The sequence below is a fragment of the Hemiscyllium ocellatum genome, chromosome 19, assembly GCF_020745735.1.
Source record: "Hemiscyllium ocellatum isolate sHemOce1 chromosome 19, sHemOce1.pat.X.cur, whole genome shotgun sequence".
Taxonomy (NCBI): domain Eukaryota; kingdom Metazoa; phylum Chordata; class Chondrichthyes; order Orectolobiformes; family Hemiscylliidae; genus Hemiscyllium; species Hemiscyllium ocellatum.
Window position 1 is genome coordinate 33,219,307 of NC_083419.1, and position 27,878 is coordinate 33,247,184.

General features: G+C 39.2%; 1 protein-coding gene across 3 annotated transcripts in view; it reads right to left on the reverse strand.

Annotated features, from left to right (window-relative positions):
* mdfic (MyoD family inhibitor domain containing) overlaps positions 1–25,194 on the reverse strand; it is a 46,243-nt gene extending 21,049 nt beyond the window's left edge. Inside the window, exons 1-3 of one of the 3 annotated variants that reach the window (XM_060839358.1) lie at positions 25,104–25,194; positions 24,134–24,271; positions 10,623–10,757 (exon numbers count right to left, since the gene is read on the reverse strand). In XM_060839358.1, the coding sequence (XP_060695341.1) occupies positions 10,623–10,757; positions 24,134–24,221 (223 nt within the window). In that variant the 5' untranslated portion in view covers positions 24,222–24,271; positions 25,104–25,194. Of the gene's footprint in view, positions 1–10,622; positions 10,758–24,133; positions 24,272–24,544; positions 24,682–24,727; positions 25,033–25,103 lie in introns of those variants that run through there. The other 2 variants (XM_060839356.1, XM_060839357.1) reach the window with 2 other exon arrangements.
* Positions 25,195–27,878: the final 2,684 nt, after the last annotated feature.

A 27,878-nucleotide genomic window follows, 5' to 3' on the forward strand; every position in this document is an offset into this window, starting at 1 on the left:
TAATGCAGTTGGATCTTTGTTGCCTGACAAGCTTATGATGGGCCAAATGGCCTTCTTCTGTTGTGTAATTGTTCAACAGCCTGCAAAGTTAGATTGATTGGTTAAATGAGTGCACAAAAAAAAAACTGGCAACTGGAATAAAACGTGAGTAAATGTGAACTTGTCCTCTGGGAGAAAGAATTTTTGAAGAAGTTGAATCTTTAAATGGAAAGAGATGCAGAAATTGGCAATACTAAGGGATCTGGACATCCTGGCATATGATCAGCAAAATATTAATTTGCAGGAACCACAAGGAAAGTTGAACATTGAGGTTTATGCATTAGGAATGGAATACAACAGAACAGATGTTTTACTGCAGCTGTACATGAGGATATGGTCTCACCAAGACCAAGTATGATGCACAGTTTTGGTTTCCTTCTTTGAGAAAATATATATAATTTTAATAATTATAAGTTTAGAAAAGCCTCATAGGTCATTTCTGAGATAAAAGGCTTTTGAGGAAAGGTTAAATAAGTTGGGCCTATAATCACTGGACTTCAGAAGAATGACAGGTGATCATATTGAATTAGATAAAATCTTGAGGCAACTTGACAGGATAAGCACTGAGGGAGTCCTGATGAAAGGCTTTTGCCCAAAACGCTGATTTTCCTGCTCCTCGGATGCTGCCTGACCTGCTGTGCTTTTCCAGCACCACTCTTACCTTGACTCTCATCTCCAGCATCTGCAGTACCCACTTCTGCCTAAGTTAAGCACTGAGGATGTTTCCTCGTCTGGGGGAAGACTACACTGGTGGGATGCAGTTTAAGAACATGAAGATTTCCTTTTTATGATTGAGATGAGTAGTTTTTTTTTTCTCCCCGGAGGAGAACCAGAGGATCTATGGAATTCTCTTCCCTAAAAAGGCTAGGTCACAGTTTATTCAAGGCTGAGTTACATACACACTTGACAGATGAAGGCATCATGGGTTAGCTAGGAAATGTAGAGATAAAGATGAGACAGGAGAATAGATGGATACCACAACGATGATTAGCCATGATCTTATCAAATGGAGGGACAGACATGAAGTAACGGCCTACTCCTGCTCCTAATTCATACACTTCATGTGATCTGAAACATATAAATAAAACTTATGTGGTCAAGAAATAGGTTATAAAGTTACTTTTCACAGGAGATCAGAATTCAAAAGAACTTTAGTCTATAAAAAGGTCTTAATGAAAAAAGTTATTTATGGCATTTTCAAATACTGAAATTTGGATCGAGGGAAGTTCTTCCATCAGATTGAGCACAGGGTGGGGGATTGTTAAAAAGTGTAAACCTGAAATAGAAAGCTCCAGCCACTTATTGCTTTACGTTGGCATGAAAGTGGGTGATGAAACAGATGATCAGCAGGTGAAAGCAAAAACTTTGTGAAGTTTAAAAATGGCATGCATTTAAATACACTTGAAGTATTCTTAACTATACTCTTCAGCTTTCAGAATTTTTCATTTATTTACTATTCAGCCAGATTGAAACGGAAACCAAATGACTATTGTTGTAAATACTTCCAATACATTCTCACCCACAAGGAAATTAAAGAATAGCCAGAGAGCATCAAATAGAGGCAATTTGATCAGACATGTTCTACAATCGTGAAAGTCATACTTTAACAAAATAAATTAAGTTAGTTTTCCTTCCTGCGTCTCTTGGGAGCACACACCAGTCATTTAAGTCTGTAAACACATGGATATAAAGCATGGAAAACACACTTGTCAAAAGACTTTTAAAGATCGATGGGCAAGCTTAAAGAACTTACCTAAAAGGGGCAAGCCATTTTGGCCCTTGGACCCTTGTTTCAATGGTATCAGCCATGATCCTTTGAATGGCAAAGTAGGTTAGAGGGGACAAGTGACACACTCTTATTCCTATGGTTTTACAACTGCTCTAGAAACTACATCTGTACACTAATCTTTTCCACATCCCCTTCAATATGCTGAGAACAAAAATGTCCAAATCAAGCTCAGATTTCAAATTTGTAATACATTTAGCAAACATTTGATGACAATTCCAAACCCACTGCACTTTGTACACAGGAGCAGAAAATTGACCCTACAAAATAATCCTTTGCAGAGACAGACATTAAAGAAAGAAGCATTGCAGTGAGCAGCTGCAAATGTCAAGGATAGTATCACATTGATATATATTATATTTTGCTGCCCTTTGCTGTTGTAGATGTAGCTAACATCATACATCAATCCAGATGGACAAATTCAGTAGCACTTACATCGAACAGGAAGAAAGGAGATTTTCATTTTGAAATGCAATAAGAATTCTCCTGCACTTATATACATCAGTTTGACATTTTCATAAATTATTAAGTCCCAGTCAATTTGAAAGTAACTACTTGAGTCACATTCACTTTTTTGCACCACAGATAAGCTTTGAAAATAACTCCACAAATGTGCCCTATATGTAGCTGGGTTGGTGAAGGTAATATTTGGCATGCTTGCCTTCTTTGGTCAGACCACAGAGTATAGGAGTTAGGACATCATGTTGCAGCTGTACAAACCAATGGGAAGGCCTCTTTTAGAATACTCTGTACAATTCTGCTTGCTGTTATAGGAGAGATGTTGTTGAACTTGAGAAGGTGCAGAAAACATTCACAAGGATATTGCTGGATTCGGAGGATTTGACTTATAAAGGACAGGCTGGGATTTATTTTCCCTGGAGCATCAGAGGCTGAGGGGTGACCTTACAGAAGTTTATAAAATCCTGAGGGTCATAGATGAGGTGAATAGCCAAGGTCTTTTTCAAAGTGTAGGAGAGTCCAAAACTGGAGGGCATGGGTTTAAGCTAAGAGAGGAAAGACTTAAAACAGACCAGAAGGGCAACTTTTTCCACACAGAGGGTACATAGAACAAACTGCCAGAGGGAGTGGTAGATGCAAGTACAGTTACAATATTTTAAAGCTATTTGGATAGATACATGAATAGGAAAGTTTTAGAGGGATATGGGTGAAACACAGGAAAATGAGACTAATTAAGTTTGGGATACCTGGTTAGTATGGATGAGTGGACCAAGGGTCTGTTTCTGTGCTGTATGGCTGTGAACATGGCAAAATTAAACCGAACAAGTGTAACCACATCAGCTAATTGTATACATTATATGACAAACCACAAGAAAATTGCAGAACCATGAACGTAAATTGAACGAGTGGTTGAGAATATCAGAATTGCTGGAAATAATATTTGTCGAAGAAACATCAAGGCTGTGGTTACTTCATGTTATAAAGTTTCTTTCTCTCCCAAGTCCAAACTTTCCAGCCCTCGCCAGAGATAACAAACCCAGCAAGTCAATTATCCATTGTTTTACCTAGATGACATAGTTCCTTCGACCACAGACTTTCATGTGAGAGGAGCACAGAGTCTGACAAAATTGAGGCCAAACCCATTTATCCAAATAAGAGAACAGAAAGGTTTTTTCAGAAAGTAAGCAATGTGGTGACCGCGCTCCCGCCTTCCCCCTACACCCAGAAGCAGGTTGCCTATCCCTTGAAAACTGGTCAAATTGAATTAAAAACTGCAATTATTTGCTCCAACGCACTCACCAATCCCTAAAACATACAATTAGGTGGAGAAGAGGAAAAATGAATAGAGGAAAACTCTTCAGGGTTGCCAGCTTTGGCTCAACATCCCAATCAGCTGACAGGGATGGAAGAGATCATTCTGGCGAGTACCACAGTCCAGGCCGTTCCATCCATCAAATCAGGATGTGGAAGCCTTCTCACTTGTTAAAGGACCTGTGTATTCTAACTGTGTTATTTTGGAATGGTCACGAGTCAATGAAACCCTTCAAAGCTAAGCCACCTGCCATTCCTTATCGGAGTAATGTTACCCCAATAACATCTTACAGTATTGAAGTATCTGCCAATTGATATTTCACTTAAAAAGCAGCATGGTAGGCAGCAGGGAAGACAGAACCTTTAGTATTATGGCACCAACTGCATAAATTGAGGGACTGTTCCATCTTACAAGATGTTCTAATGTTTCAAATTAGTTTCATTAAACCAGTTATTGGAATCCTCTCTGAAATATATTATCCCTTGATGCAGCCACATAAATCAAACCAATAGCATGCCTAAACAACGCCTATTAAACTTTAATTACAAGTCGCTCTGCTATAATGCGTGTTTCGTCAGCATGAATCGGCTATGATGCGATCAACAAATAGTGGACGTTGCTTAGATAATGCAAACTTTCTACTGAACGGATATAGCAATTTTCTATTAACAATCCTCTACAATGCAATTTTCTGCAGCAGTTTCTCATGGCGCAATTTTCTATAGCATGAGATTGTAGAGGAACACAACTGTTGCTTTATAGCACAAGGACCTGGACAGTTTAATTGTAAAACTCAAGTTGATTAACTTAATTTACAGGCGTGATTATAGAAAGAGTCGAGAACCGATCTAAAGGTCCGCCAGTCCTCACTGGCTGCAATATCACTACAGATAGAGCTAAAATATCACAACACCAGGTTATAGTCCAACAGGTTTAGTTGGAAATACTAGCTTTTGGAGCACTGCTCCTTCATCAGGTAGCTGTGGAGCAGGATTATAAGACACAGAATTTATGGTGTCATGCAAGTGACATGATTTATTGAACAAACAGATTGTTTAAGCACTCAAAGGAAACCCACACAGACACAGGGAGAACATACAAACACCACAGAAAGCGAAGGCTGAACCAAACCAGAAGAAAGCAGAGTTAACATCGATTCCAGTGAGTCTTCATCAGAACCTTATTTTCCTTTTTTGTATGATGTTGACGATTGAAACAATAGCAACAAGTTCTGAAGACAATTGGAATTGTCTTTATCTTATGGAAAATGCAGTCTTTAGGCAACATGCTATGATCAAGTTTACTTTCAGTTTGAAGGTCAAAATTGTGGGTCTAATGCATGCGTTTTAAACTTCAATAAAGGAGTATGAAGGGAGAGCCAAAGTAAACTGGAACAACTAGTCAAAAGGTAGGACAAGGGAGCTGCAGTGGCAAACATTATAAAGAAGTATTTATTGACTCGAAGGATGCGACATCCATTGCAAAAGGTTGAGGATTGTCTCAAATCAAACAAATCTGCAAAGATTAGTGGTAAGTCAGAGATTGATCACATTTTGAAACCCAGTAAATAATTACTAAACCAAAAGTGAGAAATAATAGAGTTTGTGAAAGCTAACTCATAGCATAAAAATACTATGATACAAGTTTCAATAAACATTCAAATTTTTTTTAAAAAGTCAGTCTAGATTTGGTCCTCTGGAAAGGGGCTGAGGAATTGATGGAAAACAGAGAAATGATAGAGATGTTAAAAGATGTTATGCTGAGTCTGTTCTCAGTGTTGAAGATGGAGTTCATTGTCCAAAGTTATTTGAAAATCAAGAGATGAACAGAAAGAAGGAACTTAAACAATACAACATGTTTATTAACTGAAAGAAACAGCAATAAAATAAAACAAACCAAACTATTTACTTCTATCAAGGAAAATGATCTTAGAAAAGCAACAAGATCTGAAGACTAACAAGACCTCAGGATCTGATAGCCTACACCCTAGGACCTTAAAACAAGTGACTACAAAGATAGAGGCATTGCTTATTATCTTCCAAAATTCCTCTGATTCTGGAGTAGCCACACTACATTTGGTATTTTCCAATCTGATGTAAACAACAAGACATTTAGCCCAACATATGATTAGAGAAATTACTCAAACTATTATGAAGGAAGTCAAAATAGAATGCTTATAAAATCATCATGGCAGAGTTAATATGCTTTCCATTTCCAAAAGGCATTTGTTAAGTTACATAATGTAGGAGGTAATAAAGGATTCTTTAGCTAACAGAAGGAAGACATCTTTTAACTCCATTTTGATTTAGCCGTCTACCGACATCTTCCTCACCTTTGATGGTTTGCACCGTCCTGAACGAGACTTGAGTGTAAATGAATCAATTGGAAAACACGGGTGATTTACTGGTGATACTTAATAGTTGGAGATAAAAAAAACACAGACGATTTGGTGATGGGAAAACAAGTCAGTTTTGTATAAGAGCACTTCTGGATATTAAAAATATTGGGATAAATGTATCATTTTCATGATGTGGAGGTGCTGGTGTTGAGCGGGTGTGGACAAAGTCAAAGGCAAAAGCAAGCTTTTGGAGCCCCCACTCCTTCCTCAGGCTCCGAAACCTTGCAGTTTAAAGTAAACCTGTTGGACTATAACCCAATGTCGTATCATTTTCAGGTTGTCAAACTGCAACTTGTGTGCCACAGGGATCCGTGCTGGTTCTATAACTATCTATTACGAGGGGCACGGATAGGATAAATAGACAAAGTCTTTTCTCTGGGATCAGGGAGTCCAGAATTAGAGGGCATAGGTTTAGGGTGAGAGGGAAAAGATATAAAAGGGACCTAAGGGGCAACTTTTTCACACAGAGGGTGTTAGGTGTATGGAATGAGCTGCCAGAGGATGTGGTAGAGGCTGGTACAATTGCAACATTTAAGAGGCATTTGGATGGGTATATGAATAGGAAGGGTTTGGAGGGATATGGGCCACGTGCTGGCAGGTGGGACTAGATTGGGTTGGGATAGCTGGTCGGCATGGACGGGTTGGACCAAGGGTCTGTTTCCATGCTGTACATCTTTATGACTCTGACTCTAAATAGAGATCACAAAGTTTAAGAATAAGGAGTCTGCCTTTTAAGTTGCTGATGAGGAGGTCTTTTCTTCCCTGCCCTCACTGTCTCGTTAATTTGTGGAACTCTATTCCCTAGAAAGTAATTGCATTTATTGGAGGCTGAATCAGATAGATCCTTGATTGACAAGGCAGTCAAGGTATATGGAGGAGAGGAGCAGACAGGAAAGTAGAGGTGAGATCATAATCAGATCAGATCAGTCACAATCTTAATAAATGGTGGAGCTGGCTCAAAAGGATGACAAGTCCTACTCTTGCTCCCAAATCCTATATTCCTGTGTTCAAGAGGAGATAGTGATGGAATCAGGAAGAGCTTTTCTGGTCAGAAACAAACTAAAAAAACTGAGCACATTCAACTTGGGGAACAGGAAACGTCAACGTAATAGTCAGACAACAAACATACTGACTGCTGTTATTAACAGGTTCTTTTCCCATTACTCACTTTTCAAAACCTGGCCTATCTTGATGAAGGTGAACTCTTAATTAGGGGAGTAAATGTAAAATTATCCTAATTAAACTGATCCTCAAAAACACCAGTAATTTGAGCAGTGTCAGTATCAACGTCATCGAGTGTGAGTCATACTCATCCTGCCATGCTTCCAGCAGGATTTCCATCCTAGTGGAAAATCCGGACTTTCATAACAACATGAAAAAAAACACAACTTTTGATCTCCACTTTGATGATGCTGTAACTGTATTAACACATGCCACTACCTTGTAAATATAACCCCAATGTTTGACCTCCATTAACCTAACAGAGGTTTTCTTGCATATAAATCAGGAAATTGAGAGTACAAATTGTGGATGTGAGGATGGAATCTACACTGACAACTCTGTATAATATGGAGAGGCAGCAATAGAACACACTGCAAAAACCTCAGCAGGTCTTACAGCATCTGTGGAGAAAAATCAGAGTCAATGTTTCAGGTCCAGTGACCCTCTTTGAGAACCGCTAGTAGCTAGGAAAAGGTTGATGAAGGGGTGAAAGGGGAAAGGAGGGAGCAATTGATGGAGATGGAGCCCAGAGAGAGACAGAGAGAGAAAAACAAACAAACTGTTGGGCAGACAAAGGACTAGGTAAAAATCAGTCTGGGAGAATAGCAGCTAATGTCACCTATTGGTAGCAGTCCATGTGATGACAAGGCCTGATGTGTGCAGGGTTGGGATAAAGACATTGGAGAAAGTGCTCAAGGCCTAAAGTTACTGAACTCAGTATCAACTCCGGAAGGCGGCAGGGTCCCCATGGAGAAAATGTGATGCTGTTCTTCTAGCTTGTACTGAACTTCGTTGGAGCACTGCAGCGAGCCCAAAACAAAGATGTTGGCCAGGGAACATGGTGGTGTGTTGAAATGGCATGTAATAGGAAGCTCAGGGTCATTTCTGCAGTCAGAACGCAGGTATTCTGTAAAGTGGTCACCAGTCTGTGTTTCATCTCCTAACGTCCAGCAGTAGGGCTAATAGCAGTACTGCTTTCGTTGGCCTATAGTAATGACCTTGATTGGTGTGTGCAGCATTCAATTTCCCCACTTCCAGATAACAAACATTCAAATCGTGAAATAAGAAAAAGGATTGTGAATGACTTTGGATGGTAACAGACAAGTTCATACAACCACTGGACATGTGGCAGATAAAGTTTGAAGCAAAGTGCAGACCTGCAACACAGAATTGAATACAAAGTTTGAAGTAGTATATTTTATAAGGAAGAATGATTGGGGGGTGAAAATTAACCCAAATCACACACTACTAAGGGGCTACAGAACCAGACAAGTACCAGGAGGTGTATATGCTCTATTCAAAAAAATAGTTGAAGATAACATAGCATTTAAAATGTAGGTGATCCTGGGTATTTTAAGTAGGGTGACAACTACAAAAATCATGAAGGTTAGAGTCACAGAGATGTACAGCATGGAAACAGACCCTTCGGTCCAACCCGTCCATGTCGACCAGATATCCCAACCCAATCTAGTCCCATCTGCCAGCACCCGGCCCATATTCCTCCAAACCCTTCCTATTCATATACCCATCCAAATGCCTCTTAAATGTTGCAATTGTACCAGCCTCCACCATATCCTCTGGCAGCTCATTCCATACACGTACTATCCTCCACGTGAAAAAGTTGCCCCTTAGGTCTCTTTTATATCTTTCCCCTCTCACCCTAAAGTTATGCCCTCTAATTCTGGACTCCCCCACCCCAGGAAAAAGACTTTGCCTATTTATCCTATTCATGCCCCTCATAATTTTGTAAACCTTTATAAAAGGTCACCCTTCAGCCTCAGATGCTCCAGGGAAAAAAGTCCCAGCCTGTTCAGCCTCTCCCTAAAGTTCAAATCCTCCAACCCTGGCAACATCCTTGTAAATCTTTTCTGAACTCTTTCAAGTTTCACAACATTTTTCCGATAGGAAGGAGACCAGAATTGCTCGCAATACTCCAACAGTGGCCTAACCAATGTCCTGTACAGCCGCAACATAACCTCCCAACTCCTGTACTCAATACTCTGACCAAGAAAGGAAAGTATATCAAACACCTCCTTCACTATCCTATCTACCTGCGACTCCACTTTCAAGGAGCAACGAACCTGCACTCCAAGGTATCTTTGTTCAGCAGCGCTCCCTAGGACCTTACCATTAAGTGTATAAGTCCTGCTAAGATTTGCTTTCCCAAAATGCAGCACTTCGCATTTATCTGAATTAAATTCCATTTGCCACTTCTCAGCCCATTGGCCCATCTGGTCCAGATCCTGTTGTAATCAGAGGTAACCCTCTCCACTGTCCACTATACCTCCAATTTTGGTGTCATCTACAAACTTACTAACTGTACCTCTTATGCTTGCATCTAAATCTTTTATGTAAATGACAAAAAGGTAGAGGACCCAGCACTGATCCTTGTGGCACTCCACTGGTCACAGGCCTCCAGTCTGAAAAATAACCCTCCACCACCACCCTCTGTCTTCTACCTTTGAGCCAGTTCTGTATCCAAATGGCTAGCTCTCCCTGTATTCCATGAGATCTAACCTTACTAAATCAGTCTCCCTGAATGTGTCAAAACGACCATTTCCATTAGATTGGATTTCCTTTCGAGCATATATCAGAGAGGCTCCTAAAACCAGGCAATAGTTCCCTTGGATATGTCCATTATGGTTTAATAATTGTTGTAAGGCTCCTTTACAAAAATAATTGCCAATGAGCAATAGCAGTAAGAGCCCATTGCTGATCTCTCAACTTTGCTTTCACATTTCCATTTTGCTTGACTAAAATTGAACAGTGGAGTTGGTTTTTAGAGAATACTTTCTAGAACTTTTCTAAAATAATTGTAATGATGATTAATTTAGGTAGATTTAATAAAAAAAAGCAAAGAGCAGAGTATCAGATTTTGATTCAAAACTATGCTTTCCATATTGTAAGATGTACATACTAGTACATCTATTTCCTTCTACATTTTTGACAAGAAACTGTGAGAAACGGAATTTATAGAATAGAACTGTTCTAAATCCTCAACAGAGAATGGGAAATTGTGTACATTCAGCCAGCAGCCAATGAATGTGGGCCAGAATAATTTCACCAATCATTTTTTCTTGTTCCTCAAAACAATGGCAACAAATCTGTAACGCAATTATCGTCATAAGTGCACTCAAGTTTGACAATATGCATGGTAATCAAAGTAGTGCTGGCTCAGCAAATACCTGTAGCAGTTGCGCAAACTGTTAATGCACTCAGACAGCGATCATTCTGTTAAAGCGATTTCCGTTGATTCATGTTACTTTACTGACATTATCACATTTGACACAAGTTAACTGTATGTCAATATTGCCACTCTGTGTAATTGTGGTATTATTGTAATACTGTCAGACAGCAATTTGTTCCAGAATGCACTACATTAGTCAAAAGACCTTCCATGCACTTACTTCTGATGAGGTCACCAGTAGTGTCATTCACCAGGGATGATGGGTGCTCTGCATCCTGATGTATGGGCCAGTTACCTGGTGAAGGTAAGTCCTCCCGCTGTGTAACTTCTCTCCCCTCATCATGTTTATTGGTATCTGAAAGACGTAATTATTCAATGTTTACCTCAGCTCTCCAAATAATAAAGCTATGTAAAATAGCATGTTTATTCTAGTTTATATGAACATGTTTTATGAACATGCTTCCTTTTTGCTGGCTATATGAGAATATAAATATACTAGGGATTTCTCAAACATTTGAGCAAAAGTCATACAACCTAGTTACATTAGCAGGTTATACATTTTGTCTTAAATTTGATGGAAAATAACTTTATAAAGCATCAGATGACAGACAACAGAACACACCTAGACAAAAAAAAATCAATGATAGAACCAAGAAATGTTACCTTAGAAAAGTAAAACAAAAAATTGTAAAAGCAACCTTATCAATCCTGAACAATGATGCAATGAGCTACACAAGTGTCAGCATTGTCGATATGATAGCAACATAAACAGCAAATAACAATCCTGAAGATTAAACCTCTGATTAACCATCTTTTTCTTTGAGGAAAGACAGTTCGATAAAGTTCTATATGCTTGCAATTTGAGACCAGAAAGACTGGGGATTTGGGGTGAACCCTTGGGAGCAATAAAAAGTTTAAGGATAGATGGTAATAAATCATTTTTGAGAAGTTATGTCAGTAAATAGATAAAGATGAATGGGATGAATGAATATCTCCAAAGATTGATATTGAGAACCAAGCTGCTTTAATGTTCATTCAGCATCTTAGCACAACCTGGTCAAATTTTCAGACAACATGAATGGTGGAAAGGGTGAAAAGTAACTGCAAAGGATACAATTCAAGATCTAAACAAATTAGATTAGATTACTTACAGTGTGGAAACAGGCCCTTCGGCTCAACAAGTCCACATCAACCCGCCGAAGTGCAACCCACCCATTCCCCTACATTTACCCCTTTACCTAACACTACGGGCAATTTAGCATGCACATCTTTGGACTGTGGGAGGAAACCGGAGCACCCGGAGAAAACCCACGCAGACACGGGGAGAATGTGCAAACTCCACACAGTCAGTTGCCTGAGTCAGAAATTGAACCTGGGTCTCTGGCACTGTGAGGCAGCAGTGCTAACCACTGTGCCACCGTGCCACCCACAAATGTTACGCAGAACATCAATAAAAAGGTAAACTGCAAGACAAATAAATATCAAGTAATACAAATATAAATATCAAATTGTGCTCAAATTGACGAAGGTGGAATTGAAAGAACTTTCAACTGACCTTATCACAGCTGGGCAGCTATCAACAAAGCAAGTTGAATACAAAATGATAGTGGCAAAAGGACAGAAGACATGCCTGCTTTAACTATAAAATGCTCTGGTCAGACAGTACCTTGAATGCTGTTACCTCATTATGCCGGTGAACAGGATACAATTAAGTGCTAGAAGTGATTTAGTAAATAACTAAATATTAACTATTTTTCCTTACAATTCTACAATAGGTAGTGTAACTTGGGGTCTTTGAAGAACCACATAAAAGCATAAAAGGTAAATTTAGAACACAATTTCAAACTTCTACATGAAAGTAAGACAATGGGTTTAGCTTCAAAGTGAAGTGCAAATTTAGCAATGACATCAAGAAGTCCTTCTCCAAATTAAATACCATGGATGGGGTTTTCAGGTTGAGAATTTGAGGCAATTCCTCGAGATAATATGAAAACAGCTGGCTACCAATCTGGAAGTTACTGGGGTCTTCCTGGATGGATAAGCTACATTAGACTGCATGACAAATCATTTGTAATTTAATTGGGAACGTTCAACAAACCCCAAGACAGTTATGATTAATTCTTCCACATCTATGAAGACTTTTCTAGATCCTGTTTGCATGCTGGGGAACATGCAATGCTGATTATCAGATATTGAAAACCTGTAAATCTCTGACATTCCAATTTTATATCCATTGTAATTATTCTACCTTTCTTTGTTGCAAACTACCAGGTCAATGCTGCTCCGAAACATTTTCAGCTTCACATTTAGCATCCCATATGACCTCATTCCTCCACTGTCAAAGATTGCATGATGGGTATCATCATTTAACTTATTTATGCATTTTTTTGGCCTGTGCCTCAAAGTGGACATCCTTTAACTATCTCAATTTTACATTCTAACAATTCTCAAACATTTAGATGGCAAATTCAGCATCACTATTGAAACAGTGTGTTTTAATTTTGGCTTACCTTTTTTTAAAAGAAGAAAATCTGAATGATAATACCTTAACAGATACTCTCAGAAAGGTTAATTCTATATTAAAATGCAATTATGCAAAGGGACAGTGAATTGAGCAATGACACTGTGAATACCACAAACACGGTTAGTCATGTGTGAAGATTTACTTATGTTCAGTGCAGACTCCTTTGGACGGTGTAGTAATGCACATTTTATGGAACCGTGTTTTAGATTAAAAATCCTGATACTGTATTTGCTTATCAACTCATTTTTAATACCTCTATCTGTCCATTATTCAACCAAACGGATGAGTTAACATTTCATTATTTTCCAACTCACCATGTGGCACATACACAGTTCAGTGGGTTGCTTATAACACTTCTTAAGAGACGGCAGGGCTAAATTTTTTTGTAATTCAAATAAAAAAACTTAGATGAGGATGTGTTACTGCTTTCACTAATTTGCTGCTATAAGCCACGATACAAGTGAAAGCAGAGTTTGCTGTTACCAAGCTGCTGGCTGACCGGAGGCAGCTTACTGAAGGGATTTGGAACTTAGAGCCGCATTAATCACATGCATAAGGCCTGTTGACGAACCAGAAGGATAGTCAACTGGAAGGAGTGGGTGGCAGTAATGGTGTGACACAACTGCAGTGGTAACTACTCAAGAAATGGAGGACTGGTAAATGTGTGTGGGAGAAGAGAAGGAGAGCCAGAAGTAACAATTCCCAAGAAAATACCTTTTTGATGGTGATATTTTAATGTCTGTTGGTTGCATTATTAATAATCTTGATTCTTGAATGAGGTGGGATAGGCATCCCAAATGTAAAAAAGTATTCCTTTATTTACATATACAAAGCTTAATGCAGGTGCAAACTCTATGTTTTTTCTACATCAAAATATCATTCAGGTCTTCTGCCCAACAGATATGATTTGGAGGTGTCAGTGCTGGACTAAGTTGTACAAAAGTTAAAAATCACAACACCAGGTTATAGTCCAACAGGTTTATTTGGAAACATTACCTTTTGGAGTGCTGTTCCTTCATCAGGTGGCTGTGGAGTGTAAGATCTTAAGACACAGAATTTATAGTATAAGTTTAGAGTGCGATGCAACTGAAATTATACATTGAAAAAGACCTGGATTGTTTGTTAAGTCTCTCATCTTTTAGAATGACCAATTTGGTTTCAGTTCTTCCATACGTAAATCCCAGAACTTTTTATTTAAAAAGTTACATTCTCAGGTGAACGCTCTACAGATAGTCAATTTCTACTCATTCTGCTCGGATTACTTCATGCCTGCTTGCCACACAGAAAACAGATAAAACCCCACCAAAGGTAGAGGGTACTATATTGATACAAATGCACGCAGAGAAAACACGGAACCTTTGTTAAAAAGATATTATGATAACATATTAGTCAGGCTAATCAATCAATTGGCTCATATTAACAAGTCCACTTATAAGTTTTTCTTAGTGACATATTTCGATTCAGGAGGTCTTTTGCATTTCCTTTTTGCTAAAGATGCTCTTCTTTCTGTTGTGAAACATCCTCCAGCACAGCAATCAGGAAAACAATGTCCCTGGAGGATCACTAAATTGCAAGCACATTTCTGTCACTAACTGACAAGAAAATTCACTCACACATGCTAGAATTTGTCCAGGCAAACTACTACTGCCATGACCAATTATGAAAATTGTTTGTCAAAAAGGTAGACAGAAAAGAGAAAAACAAGTAGAATTTAGAAAATTGTTCCGAGGAAGGGTCACCAGACCAGAAACTTTCACCCTGATTTTTCTTCACACTTGCTGCCAGATCTGCTGAGCTTTTCCCGCAATTTCTGTCTTGGTTTCTGTTTACAGCATCAGCAGTTCTTTCGGTTTTTAACAATTAGAATTCCTTAAGACAGGACACATGGACACATTTTTATGTTCTGACTTGTGTATGACATTCAGAATTTGTTGTTTAAATACACTTCATTACCATGAACCTACCCCTATAAAGTACATGTACCATGAAATTTTTTTCAAAAGCTGAAAATGCTGGAAAGACTTATCGGGTCAGGCAGCAACTGTGGAGAGAAAAACAGAATGAACCTTTCAAATCAATAACCTTCTGTTCAATCATGAATACTGCCAGCATTTTGCTTCTGTTTCAAATTAGTTCTCTCACTGGTGTTTGATGAAGCTACACAATAATGGAGTCATAAGTGACGCGGTGTCCCTGCCACCAGAATTCACGAGGACTCAAAACGGGGGATAAAAAAAACCTTAAATCTTCAAGAATTGTTTTCATAAAGCAACCAACTGATCTTGGCAAACTGCTGTTGTCAGTGAGCGATGTTCTGTGAAGTTCTCAGGAAGATAGGAGTTGGAGTTAAATTCTTCTATATCAGCTAAAACAAGTGCCCCATGCTAACCGAGCATAAATAAACATCAGCCTATATTATGTTGACACAGGAACTTGGTAGAGAGTCAGCAGTCCATCCATTGGACAGACATAAGACATATCCCAGATCCACAAAGAGGCCTTCCCAAGAATTTTCAATCCTTGACATTTAAAAATATCAAGTTATGTTTATGAACATAAATGGTGTCCTATAGAATTGTGTTTGCATAATTTGGAGGAGCTGGCAGAGCCAGCGGGCAGCACAGTCAAAATGGAAACAAAATGCAATGAATGGAATATTCAAAAGAAAGCAAACAGTGTAGAATGCTCTACATTCCTGACTAACAAAGTAAAAATTTCAGGATGGCACAGACAATAGTTTAGAACAACTGACCTACTCACTCATTTACAACACAGAATGGTAAAGCCTGAAAATGAAAACATGGTGGAGTAGGAAATACCAAAAACTAAAGCTCTCTAATCACCCTCACAAATCTCACTCCTAGAGATGAATGGAACTAATCCCTCCCAGAAGGTTGTGTGGCATCACTCTCATGCTGAACGAAATGGATTTTTGACAGACCTGGCAATTTCTGACTGGGCATCCATGGAGCACTGTGAGAAACCAGCAGCAGCAGAGTCAGACTCAAAGACGCAATTTGTATCCATGACTCAATATATCCATCATGCTCCCAGCTGGAGATCAACCCTTGTACAATGAAGAGTGCAGGAGAGGATACAGGAACAGCACCAGGCAGGTCTACAAATAAAATATTAATCTGATGGAGCTCAGCACAGGATTACTTGCCTGCCAAGAGGTGCAAGTGACACGTGATATGACAGGCTAAAGTTATGCCACAAACAATAGACCCCAATTTATCTCTGCAGTCTTGCCGCAGTCTCAAATGGTGCCAGAAAATTAACTACCAGAAGTAGGTGTCTCCATAAACATTCCCATCCTCCTTGATGGGGGAAACCAGCATATTAGAACAGATAGGGGCTGAAGGGTTTGCACCCACCTTCAGCCAGAAATGCCAATTGGACAAGCCATCTCAAGCAAACAAAACAGATATTGCTGGAGAAATGCAGCAGTCTGGTAGCATCTGTAAGAATGCAATGTTAGACTTTCGAGTCCGATAACTCCTCATCAGGACCTTATCAGTTACTGCCCCATCAAGGCAGTATTTGAAAGTGTGTGGTGAATTTGGAGTCAATGGGAAGCAAGGGTAAAAAACTTTATGTTTGCTGGACTTATGCTGGACACAAAACGAAGATGCTCGAGATTGTTCGAGATACTGATCTCTGCTCCAGAATCTCTCTGCAGGAGTTCCTCAAGGTCATGTGGTAGGTTAAACCATCTTCAGTGACCTTCCTTCCATCAAAAATTCAGAGGTGGGGACAATTGCACAAGTTTCAGCAGCATTTATGATTCCTCAGATACTGAAGCAGTCCGTGTCAAAATGTAGCAAGACCTGAACAACATTCAGGCCTCAACTGCCAGGCATTCACCATCTCCAACAAGAGGTAATCTAATCATCTCACTTTGACATTCAACGGCATGATCATCATTAAATCCCCCAAGATCAACATCCTGGAGGTTACATTTGACCAGGAACTGAACCAAACAAGCCATACGTGTGGCTACGAGAACAAGTCAGGGCTGGGAATACTGCGCTGAGTGCCTCACCTCTGAGCACCTGACAGCCAATCCACCATCTACAAGTCACAAGTCAGGAGTGTGATGGAATTCTCCCCCCTTGCCTAGATGAGTGCAGCTCCAACGACATTCAAGAAGTTTGACAATATCCAGGATAAAGCAATTCACTTAATTGGAGCCACTTCTAATACCTTTAAATATTCATACCCTCCTCTACCAACCCACACAGTGACAGTGATGTGTACCATGCATAGCAATAACCCACCAAGGCTTTTTAAATGCCATGTTACTAATCGATAGCCTCTACCTACTAGAAGGACAAAGGACAACATCACCACCCTGAATTCCATTCCAACCCATGCACTATCCTGACTTGGACCAATAGATTTTTCCTCCTCTGCTACTGAGTCAAATTCCTGGAACTACTTTACGAACAGCAATGTGGGCATTCCAACATCAGATAAACAATAGCAGCTCATCACTTCCTTCCCAAGGACAAGTAAAAGTTGGGCAATAAAATGCTAACCTTGTCAATGAAGGCCATTTGGCCTTAAGTCAATTTTTTAAAAGAAATTTCCTCTGTCAAGATAACACTAAGAGCCGGAAAGAAATGTGCACTTGGGTATAAATATACAGAAGACCTGATAAATCATCATTCAATCAACAGCATTTAAATCCTGATGCTCCAGCAGTCATGTAACGATCCGCCCTTTCTGATATCAGGAACATGTGCTCTCACCTTCTGGGGCTCACGCGAACCAATGTTATGCTGATATTTTCACTGACTGTGGATAAAAATCACTCTAGTATTTACTCATAAGCAACCACAAGTGGTTATGTAAGTAGTACTGCTTCCACCATTATACTGATGTTAAAGTATATATTATTGGACAAATAGAACTTTGTGGAGAACTAAATGAGAATGCTGTGAAGGTTTCTTCACTCCTGGATAAGATTAACATCTTGGTGCCTCCATCAACTGATTTGCAGGAATATTAAAGAGCACAGTGAACAATTTCTATTTGTCTTACAGGTCACCCATTGTTTCAAAGTGAGATGGCCAATTTAGTGCCAAGTCCAATCATTTCAATTTATTCAATTGCATCACCAGAGGGACTTGTAGTCTAACCAGCTTTTTTACCCCTGAAATGTCAATCTGGATGTCGAAGGCTGAGACAAGGGAAAATAAAAAAGGGAAATAAAGAAAATATGACTCTATGACTCTAAATAGCAAAGATATTAAACAAATAATTTGTGACCTTCTTCATAGCTGAGGATATAAATAATTCCTGACATACTGCAGAATCATGAGCCAATTGAGAGTGAAGCAGAGAAAAAGAGGTGGGTAACAGGAAGGGCTAAAGAAAAGGGAAAGGAGAAATTAATGGGCATCAAAGTTGACCCAACCCAGCGATCTGATCACCTAAGTCCTGGGATTCTAAAAAAGGCGATTACAGGAATACTGGATGCATTAGTGGTGATCTTCCAAAATTCCCTAGATTCTGGAATTGTTCCTATGGATTAGTAGGTGGCAAATGTAACACAGAGTCAAGAGCAAGGCAGCAACAGACAGAGAGCACACCATGGACTGCATACCAATTAGCCTTACACCAGCCATGACCAAAATGCTGAAAATTCTCAAAGAAGTGATAACATAGAACATAACAGCTCAGACCTAAAACCGATCTAACCTACATTATTCCATTATCATCCAATGGCCGTTTAAATGCCCTTAATGTTGGCAAGTTCACTCCTGTTGCAGGCAGGACATTCCATGCCCTTATTACTCTCAGAGTAAAGAACCTACTATGGACATCTGTCCAATATCTATTACTTCTCAGTTTAAAATGATGCCCCTTCATGCTAGCCATCATCATCTGAGGAAAAAGGCCCCCACTGTCCACCTTATCTAATCCTCTAATATGCCTCCATTAAGTCATGTCTTAATCTTCTTCTTTCTAGCAAAAACAGCCTCAAGTCCCTCAGTCTTTCTTCTTAAAACCTTCCCTCCATACCTGGCAACACCCTGGTAAATCTCCTCTGCACTCTTTCCAATGCTTCCACATCCTTCATATAGTGCAGCGACAAAACTGTATGTAATACTCCAAGTGCGACCGCACCAGATTTTGTACAGCTGCAACATGACTTCATGGCTCCAAAACACAATCCCTCTACCAATAAAAACTAACACACTGTACACCTTCTTAACAACCCTATCAATCTGGGTAGCAACTTTAAGGGATCTATGCACATGGACACAGAGATCTTTCTGCTCATCCACACTACCAAGAATCTTACCATTAGCCCAGTACTCTGTATTCCTGTTGTGCCTTCCAAAGTGAATCACCTCACTTCTCCGTATTAAGCTCCACTTGCCAGTTCTGCAGCTTATCTATGTTCATGTGTAACCTGCAACATCCTTCCACACAGTTCATAACTCCACCAATTTTAGCGTCATTTGCAAATTCACTAACTCATCCTTCTATGCCCTCATCCAGGTCATTTATAAAAATGACAAATAGCAGGGACCCCAAAACAGATCCTTGCAGTACTCCACTACAAAGTGAACTCCAGGAGGAACATTTCCATTCAACCACCACTCTGTCTTCTAGCCAATTTCTGACCCAAGCCACTAAATCACCCTCAATCCCACGCCTCTGTATTTTCTGCAATAGCGCTAATGTGGGGAATCTTATCAAACGCTTTACTGAAATCCATATACATCACATCAACTGCTTTTCCCTCACCTACCTGTTTGGTCACCTTCTCAAAGAACTCAATAAGGTTTGAAAGGCACAATCTATCCTTCACAAAACCATGCTGACTACCCTAATCAAATTATTCCTTTCTAGATAATTATATATCCTTTCCAAAACTTTGCCCACAGCAGAAGTAAGGCACACTGGTCTATAACTTCCATGGTTGTCTCTGCCCCTTCTTAAAGAAAGGAACAACATTTGCTATCCTCTAGTCTTCTGGCAGTATTCCTATAGACAATGATGACATAAAGATCAAAGTCGAATGCTCTGTAATCTCCTCCCAGGCTTCCCAAAGAATATTAGGATAAATCCCATCTGGCCCAGGAGACTTAACTATTTTCACGCTTTCCAGAATTGCTAGCACCCCCTCCTTATGAACTTCAATCCCTTCTAGTCTAATTGCCTGTTTCTCAGTATTCTCCTCTACAACATTGATGAAAAATATTCATTTAGCACCTTTCCTATCTCTTGGATCAATTTCCTACTACTGTCCATGACCGGCTGTAATTTTACCCTAGTCATTCTTTATTTCCTAACATACCTATAGAAAATTTTAGGGTTTTTTTCTTGATCCTAACTGCCAAAGACTTTTCATGTCCCCTCCTAGCTCTTCTGTGCTCTCTCTTTAGGTCCTTCCTGGCACACTTGTAACTCTCAGCACCCTTGCTAAGCTTTCACATCTCATCTTTACATAAACCTCCTTCTTCCTCTTGACAGGAGATTCAACTTCTTTAATAAACCATATTTCCCTCTAGTGACCACTTCCTCCCTGCCTGACAGGTATATGCTTATCAAGGACACGCAGTAACTGTCCCTTGAACTTGCACCACATTCCAATTGCGATCATCCCCTGGAGTTTCCTTCTCCATCTTATGCATCCTAAACATTGCCTAATCGTAAGTAAGTCCTTTTCCCCCAGGTATAACTCTTGCCCTGCAGTATATACCTATCCCTTTCCATCGCTAGAGCAAACATAACCGAATTTTGGTCACTATCACCAAAGTGCACATCTACCTCCAAATCTAACACCTGGCCTGTTGTTTCATTACCCAGTTCTAAATCCAACAGGACACCTAAATATATGACTTGTTGAAGTCAGCATAGTTTTATGAAAAGGAAATCAATTTGATATCTCTGATGGATGTCTTAGATAGATGAGCCAGCAGGGCAAGTTAAAAGAACCACTAGGTGTGACATTCACATCTTGAAAGGCACTTGACAAAATGCCACAGAAAAGCACGTTGCATAAGATAATATTTCAGGAGATAGGGATATTATATTTTCACAACTGGAAGATTGATTAAAGGATAAAACCAACTCAGGAACAATACGGGTCATTTTCAGATTGACTGGTGGTTACAAATGGGATGCCGCAAGGGGCATCACTGCTGAGGCCTCAGTAAGCAGGTAATACAAAAAGAGTATAAATTATGAAGGCAAGGTCATTCATTTTGAGAGGAAGTTTTTGTTCTCCAAAGTGGTTCAGAACTATGAAATGTTGGTTAAATGGCATGGACAGAGGGTATTAACTGTCATGTATTTTTAAAAAAATCACAAAGTGAACATGTATATACATCGAACAATGGGAAACGGAAATAGTAGATTAGTCTTTATTATGAGCGGTTTAGAGTATTAATAAAGAAATCTTGCTACAATTGTGCAGCGTTTTGGCAAGTTCCCAATCAAAGTACTACTTGTATTTTTGGTCTTAGCAACTACGAATTCCATGGCCTGAGAAAAACCTCAAAAGATTACAAAGGTTCATGAGGTTGCTTCTTGGGATATGAAGATTGCCTCTTCATATGAAGGTGTTTTTTTCTCCACGGCTGGAGAGTCTACAACTACGGGACATAATCTCAGGCTACGGCCATTCTGGTCCATGATAAAGAAGAATTTTTGTTCAAACCCGACAATATTTGGAAATCTCTAACCTACAATGTTCAGTTGTTGACTATATTCGAAGCAGAAATCAATAGTTTATTGGGGTAGGAAACTGGAGTGGAATTTGAGAACCACAATGTTATTACATGGCAAAGCAGGTTCAAGGGGCATTATGGCCTCCTCCTGTTGCTTTGTTCTTAACTGGAAACCATAATTTTTATTGAATTTAGCAATTAGAAACTGGAGAAACAATTTCTGTACTGAGAAAAAAGAGTGAGAGACCCAGTACCACAATATGTGGTCAAAATATTTTAGCAGAGATGTATATAAAGCTAAATACAAGCATGAGGGAGATAGGAGAAGAAGAATATGTTGCTCAATTGGGATAAAGTAGAATGGGAGCAGGCTAATGCTGAGCATTAGAAGCTAATTGAAATATTTTGGCACAGAAACCTCTTTGTAATTCTATAAACTTCAGTTACGTTTGTAGAGGTGAAAGGACATGTGTAAACATCTGTAATATTACAGAGCTAAACATCTGTACCATTAATTACACCCAGCTTAAATGTAAGGTGAAAATTTAAAAACCTTTAAATCTCATCTGAAAAACAAATGCATAATATAAACGCAAGTTAACATGGGTAGATGTTCCAAAGCAAGTTAGAGTATTAAATACAATTTAATATTAAACCACATAAGGAGATATTAAGGACAACAATCAAAAGATCTGGTTGAGGAGAAAGATGTAAGGAACATCTTAAAGGAGTATTGAAAAGTAGAGGGGTTTGGATGGAGAGGGAAGTTTCAGTGCTCAAGGTATCAGTGGCTGAATGTATGGGTATTAGTGATGGAGTGATTAAAATCTGGTTTGTGCTGGAGAGAATTGAAGCAGCACAGATGTCTCAAAGAATTGAGTGACTGGGGAGGAAGCAGTAGTGGAACTGGTAAGGACATCCATAGGGCTTTGAGAACAAAGATAGGAATTACTTGTCTTGAAGTAAACAGTACTAACACTTAAACAGAGCTTTGTTCAACACAGGCAGTGGAGTTTTGGTTGAGCTTGAGTTTATGGAGGTGGAAGATGAAAAGCTAGCAAGTAGGCATCACGTGGGAGTTTCAGTAGTAAACAAGCTGCAGTCTCACTTCGGTCATGTAATATTACGACAAGTGGTCTTGGTTATCATGTGGATGTGTGTTTGAAAGTTAATTCGCAGTCTAATATAACACTGCAGTTGTGCGCTGTTTTCCAGGTTCAGGCAGTTGTCAAGACCAAGAACACAGATCACAGGAAGGGCTAAATACACTAGTTTAGATGTCCCAATAAAAATGAAAACAAATCATTCTTTGTAGTTTCTACACCTAGAAAATAGCAGAATAGTCAATTTCATAACATCCAAGTTAAACCCTTGCTCCCTTTGCTAATAAATTAAACTCATTTTAGTTTAGCATTCGTATCAAATAGTACACTTTCACTGACATCAAGTTTACCAGTTCTAGCAATTGGTTTCATGTTTGCTAACAATTGAATAATAAGGCCATTTCATTACTTAAAGACAGAAGCAATTCAGTAAGTCTACAGTTCACAACAATTGAAGGGTTTAAAATAAACAAACAATAGAAAGATGCCAGAAATAGCTGTCCAGCACATAATTCACTACGAATTGCCAAAATTAAGCTTTTGGCTACTGATCAGGTGACACACCCAAGCATCAATTTCATATGCGCAGCAATCTCTCTAGTGTTTATTTAATTTTCATATAAAATTCCTTATCTAACTGTGTGGTGTTAGCTAGAGAAGGATATGACAAGATATGGATAACATTAAACACAAATCCTAAAGGAAATTATTTAAAAGTAAAAGAAAGGTCAATTTCCACAACATGAATTTCAAGTAAGAGACTTTTATACATAGTTTGACATATTGATTGTCACAGCATTTTTAAAAATTTACTAAATTTCAATGTATATCTTACACACAGAAAGAATTCCTTCAAGAACCAAAAATATTGCTTAGATTTCACTATGTAGTGAATAAATATTTCAAAATGATACTAATATTGAAATTTAAGGATGCACTTTTTTGGAATACATATCACTTTCAACTAACAGTGTAAGTCTGAAAGCCAATAACTGTACTCAGGTGTAAGGTACTTCAGTTTGAATCTCAAATGCTTCAGTGAGAATCAACACAGCAATTTAATCATCTGAAACAAACCAAAGTCTTGGGGAAACTTATAAAAGAGCAACAACAGGATTTCAAATTTGAATACACTCCCAAGACCAATTATAGGTTAGTTGCATATTTTAAAAGCTCAAGTCTCAACTAACATCCTGAAACCAAACATCAATCATTTGTATATCTACATGTATGAAAGCTTGGTACTTTTTTTTAAGTTTTATAGATAAAAAGTAACATTAGTGAGTAAAGTGCTTCTAATCAATTCCTATTGTCTAAACTATGCATAATTTGTATTGAGTATTAGATTTCGTTCCAACTGAATTTCCCCAACTGTATGAGGTTGCTGGAGTTTTTAAACCCTAAGTTTTCTTACCATCAGTGTGAAGTAAAAGACTGTTTTCACTAAAAATGTCCTCCTCTTCTGGCCCTTCAGGCCTTAGAGGTTCTTTCACTCGGGACATCTGCCAAGCAGCTCACTCAGGCACAGATGCCAGAAACGGAACCAGCAATCCTAGGAAATGCAAGGAGAGAATCTCAAAACTACAAAAGCAGCAGACCATAAACATATACAAAAACTGCATTTAGTCCTTTATGTAATTTCTAAAGTTACTTTGACATCCCAATCGTAAACTATTATTTGAACTACGTCAATAGTTGTTCCGAATCTTTTTTTAAAAAAACATGAAATATAGTTTTCCTTGAACGAAAACAATTCCAGAGAAAAGCATGTTATTATTTAGATTGCACTCAGATCTTAGCCCTATAGTTTCCTTGGGTTACGTACCTGCAAACCATTCCCAACCTTTACCTTTATTCGAAGGTGATTTAGTTATATCAAATCAACAAAAAAAAAGTTACAAAGTATCCAAACGACACCATTCGGTTACTTTCTGCAGCCCAGACACTTATGCAACGAGGACTGAATGAAGCCAGATAGCCACGCTGCGAGTAAACTTGCTATACTTACATTACTCTTCTGCAACTCATTTCTTCACAAGAGAGGCTTTTTTTTTCTCTCTCCCTTTTTCACCCCAGACCACAGTTTTCATCATTTCCGGATGCCAATGGTATTCAGCGCTGGAGTAGGGCCATTGAGAAGTGCAGGGTCCACACGGCCGCCGTTCACAACTGTCTTGAACTCAATCAAACCTCTTACTTTACATTTGACTCTTAATCTGATGTATTTGTATTTTGACTTACTTCCGTTATATGCCAAATTGTAGTCAAATATGTTTCGAAACCAAAATAAGATTCAGACCGCCTTTCTTTAAAAGCTCCAGCCAAAGAACAAAATATTATTCGGGTTTATTGCCTTGATACAGTAAAACAGCTGATTCATTTACCAGATTTAACAGTCCTATGACATCTCGAAGCGTGTTGTGATATTACACAGCGTCCATCGGTTAACGCCCAGATAAACTCAAGGATCATGAAGGGACTGGCTTTCAATGTTTTCATTTGAAACTTTAGCAGGAGTTAACCACTGGGTGGAAGGCGGCGGCACACATAACTTTTTTTTTATTCAGTGCTGCACTTGGAAGGTATGCCTCGCAATGCCGTTTACATTATGAAAGTACACACAACTCACTCAAAGGATCTCTATACGCAGATAGTGACCAAAACTCTTCCAAACCAAACGCTTGGTTTCATCCTCTTGTCTGTTCTCTTTAAGTGCAGCTGCATGACTGAGATAAAGGTAACCTTCCCTCCCCCTCTCACTAACAAGAAAATTCCACTGCTTATCTCCAAACATTGCAATTCCAACATTAAAAAGCCATCAGGGTGGATAAATGAACGAGAGGTTTAAAGGGATATGGGCCAATAGCTGGCAAATGGAACTCGACTGACGTTCAGCATGGACGAGTTGGACTGAACGGTGTGTTTCCATGCTGAGTGGCTCTATGACTGTGTTCAACTTATTTTCTGTATAATGTTTGATGAATTTAGACACTTAGACTGCCACATAACAGTGGTCTGCTCAGAGGGAAGATCCTCTGATTTTCGAATAATACTTGGAAATGAACTTATTGATTTTACTGGACGTCTATTTTGAATATACAAATTGGATGACAATACGACATTGCAAAATTAAAACTTGCCCAAATGGCATGTAAAGGGAAGGCTAGACGCTGGGGTTCAGGTACATAACTCTTTGAAATTTGCATCACAGGTAGACTGGGTGGTTAAGAAGGTGTTTAGCACACTTGCCTTCAGTGCTCAGACCTTTGAGTATGCAGTTGCGACATCATGTTGAGGTTGTACGGGAAATTGGTAAGGCCTCTGCTGAAGTAATGTGTGCAGTTCTGGTTGCCTTGTTATGGAAAGGATATTATTGAACTGGAGAGGGTTTAGGGTTGCCAGGAATGGAAGTTATGACACATAAAAATAGACTGGATGTTGCTAGGCATGGAAGGGTTGAGTTATAAAGAAAGGTTTGACAGGCTGAGACATTTTTATTGGAGCTTTGGAGATTCAGAAGTGACCTTACCGAAGTTTATAAAATATTAATGGGTTGTCTTTTCCATGGGATTATGTTCGGCATGGACTGGATGGATCAAAAGATCTATTTCTGTGCTGCATGACTATGACTGGAATTTCTGTTTTCAGTGGAGCATAGGAGACTGAGGTTTATAAAATCATGAGGTACAAGGCAAGGGAATGGGGACATTCAAAACTGAGGGGTATATTTTTAAGATGAGAGGAGGAAGATTTAAAAAGGACATGAGGGGCAATGTTTTTACATGGAAAGTGATTCATGCACTTAGAACATTACAGCCCTCAATGTTGCGCTGCCCTGTGAAACCAATCTGAAGCCTATCTAACCTACACTATCCCATTCTTGTCCATATGCTTATCCAAAGACCATTTAAATGCCTTTAAAGTTGGCGAGTCTACAATTGTTGCAGTCAGTGTGTTCCACGCCTCTACTACTCTGAGTAAATGAGCTACCTCTGACATCTGTCCTATATATGAAACACCCCTCAATTTAAAGCTATGTCCCCTTGTGCTAGCCATCACCATCCTAGGAAAAAGGCTCACATTATCCACCTGGTCTAACCCTCTGATTATCCTGTATGTCTCAATTAAGTCACCTCTCAACCTTCTTCTCTCTAATGAAAACAGCCTCAAGTCCCTCAACCTTTCCTTGTAAGACCTTCGCTCCTCATCAATCTCCTCTGAACTCTTTCCAAAGCTTCCACATCCTTCCTCCTAAGGGGTAACCAGAACTGTATGCAATACTCCAAATGTGGCCGCACCAGAGTTTTGTGCAGCTGCAGCATGACCTCATGCCTCCGAAAGTCAATCCCTCTGCCAATAAAAGTGAACATACAACATGCTTTCTTAACAACCCTGTCAACCTGTATGGCAACTTTGAGGAATCTCTGTACATGGACACAGAGATCTCTCTGCTCATCTACACTGCTAAGAATTTTAACATTAGCTCAGTACTCTGCATTCCTGTTACTCCTTCGAAAGTGAATCACTTCAGACTTTTCTGCATTAACTCCATTTGCCACCTCTCAGTCCAGCTCTGCAGCTTACCTATGTCCCTCTGTAACCTGCAACATCCTTCGGCTCTATCCACAACTGTATTGACCTTAGTGTAGTCCGCAAATTTACTAATCCATCCTTCTATGCCCTTATCCAGATCATTCATAAAAATGACAAACAGTGGCCGCAAAACCAATCATTGCAGTACACTACTAGTAACTGAACTCCAGGATGAACACTTTCCATCAACTATCACACTCTGTCTTCTTTCAGCTATGCAATTTCTGATCCAAACTGCTAAATCACCCTCAATCCCATGCCTCCATATTTTGTGCAGTAGTCTACTATGGGGAACCTTATCAAACACCTTACTGAAATCCATATACACTACATTAATGGCTTTAACCTCATCCTGTTTGGTCACCTTCTCAAAGAACTCAATAAGATTTGTGAGGCATGACCTACCAACTTATTCCTTATTCCTACCTTCCCGATGGGGCTCTGGTCCTTGCTGTCACTCCTCCCACTGCAACTGCCACTGAGAAAATGAAGCTGTGCATGGAATGAACTGCCAGAGAAAGTGGTGGATGCAAGTACAGTTACAACATTTAAAAGGACATTTGGAT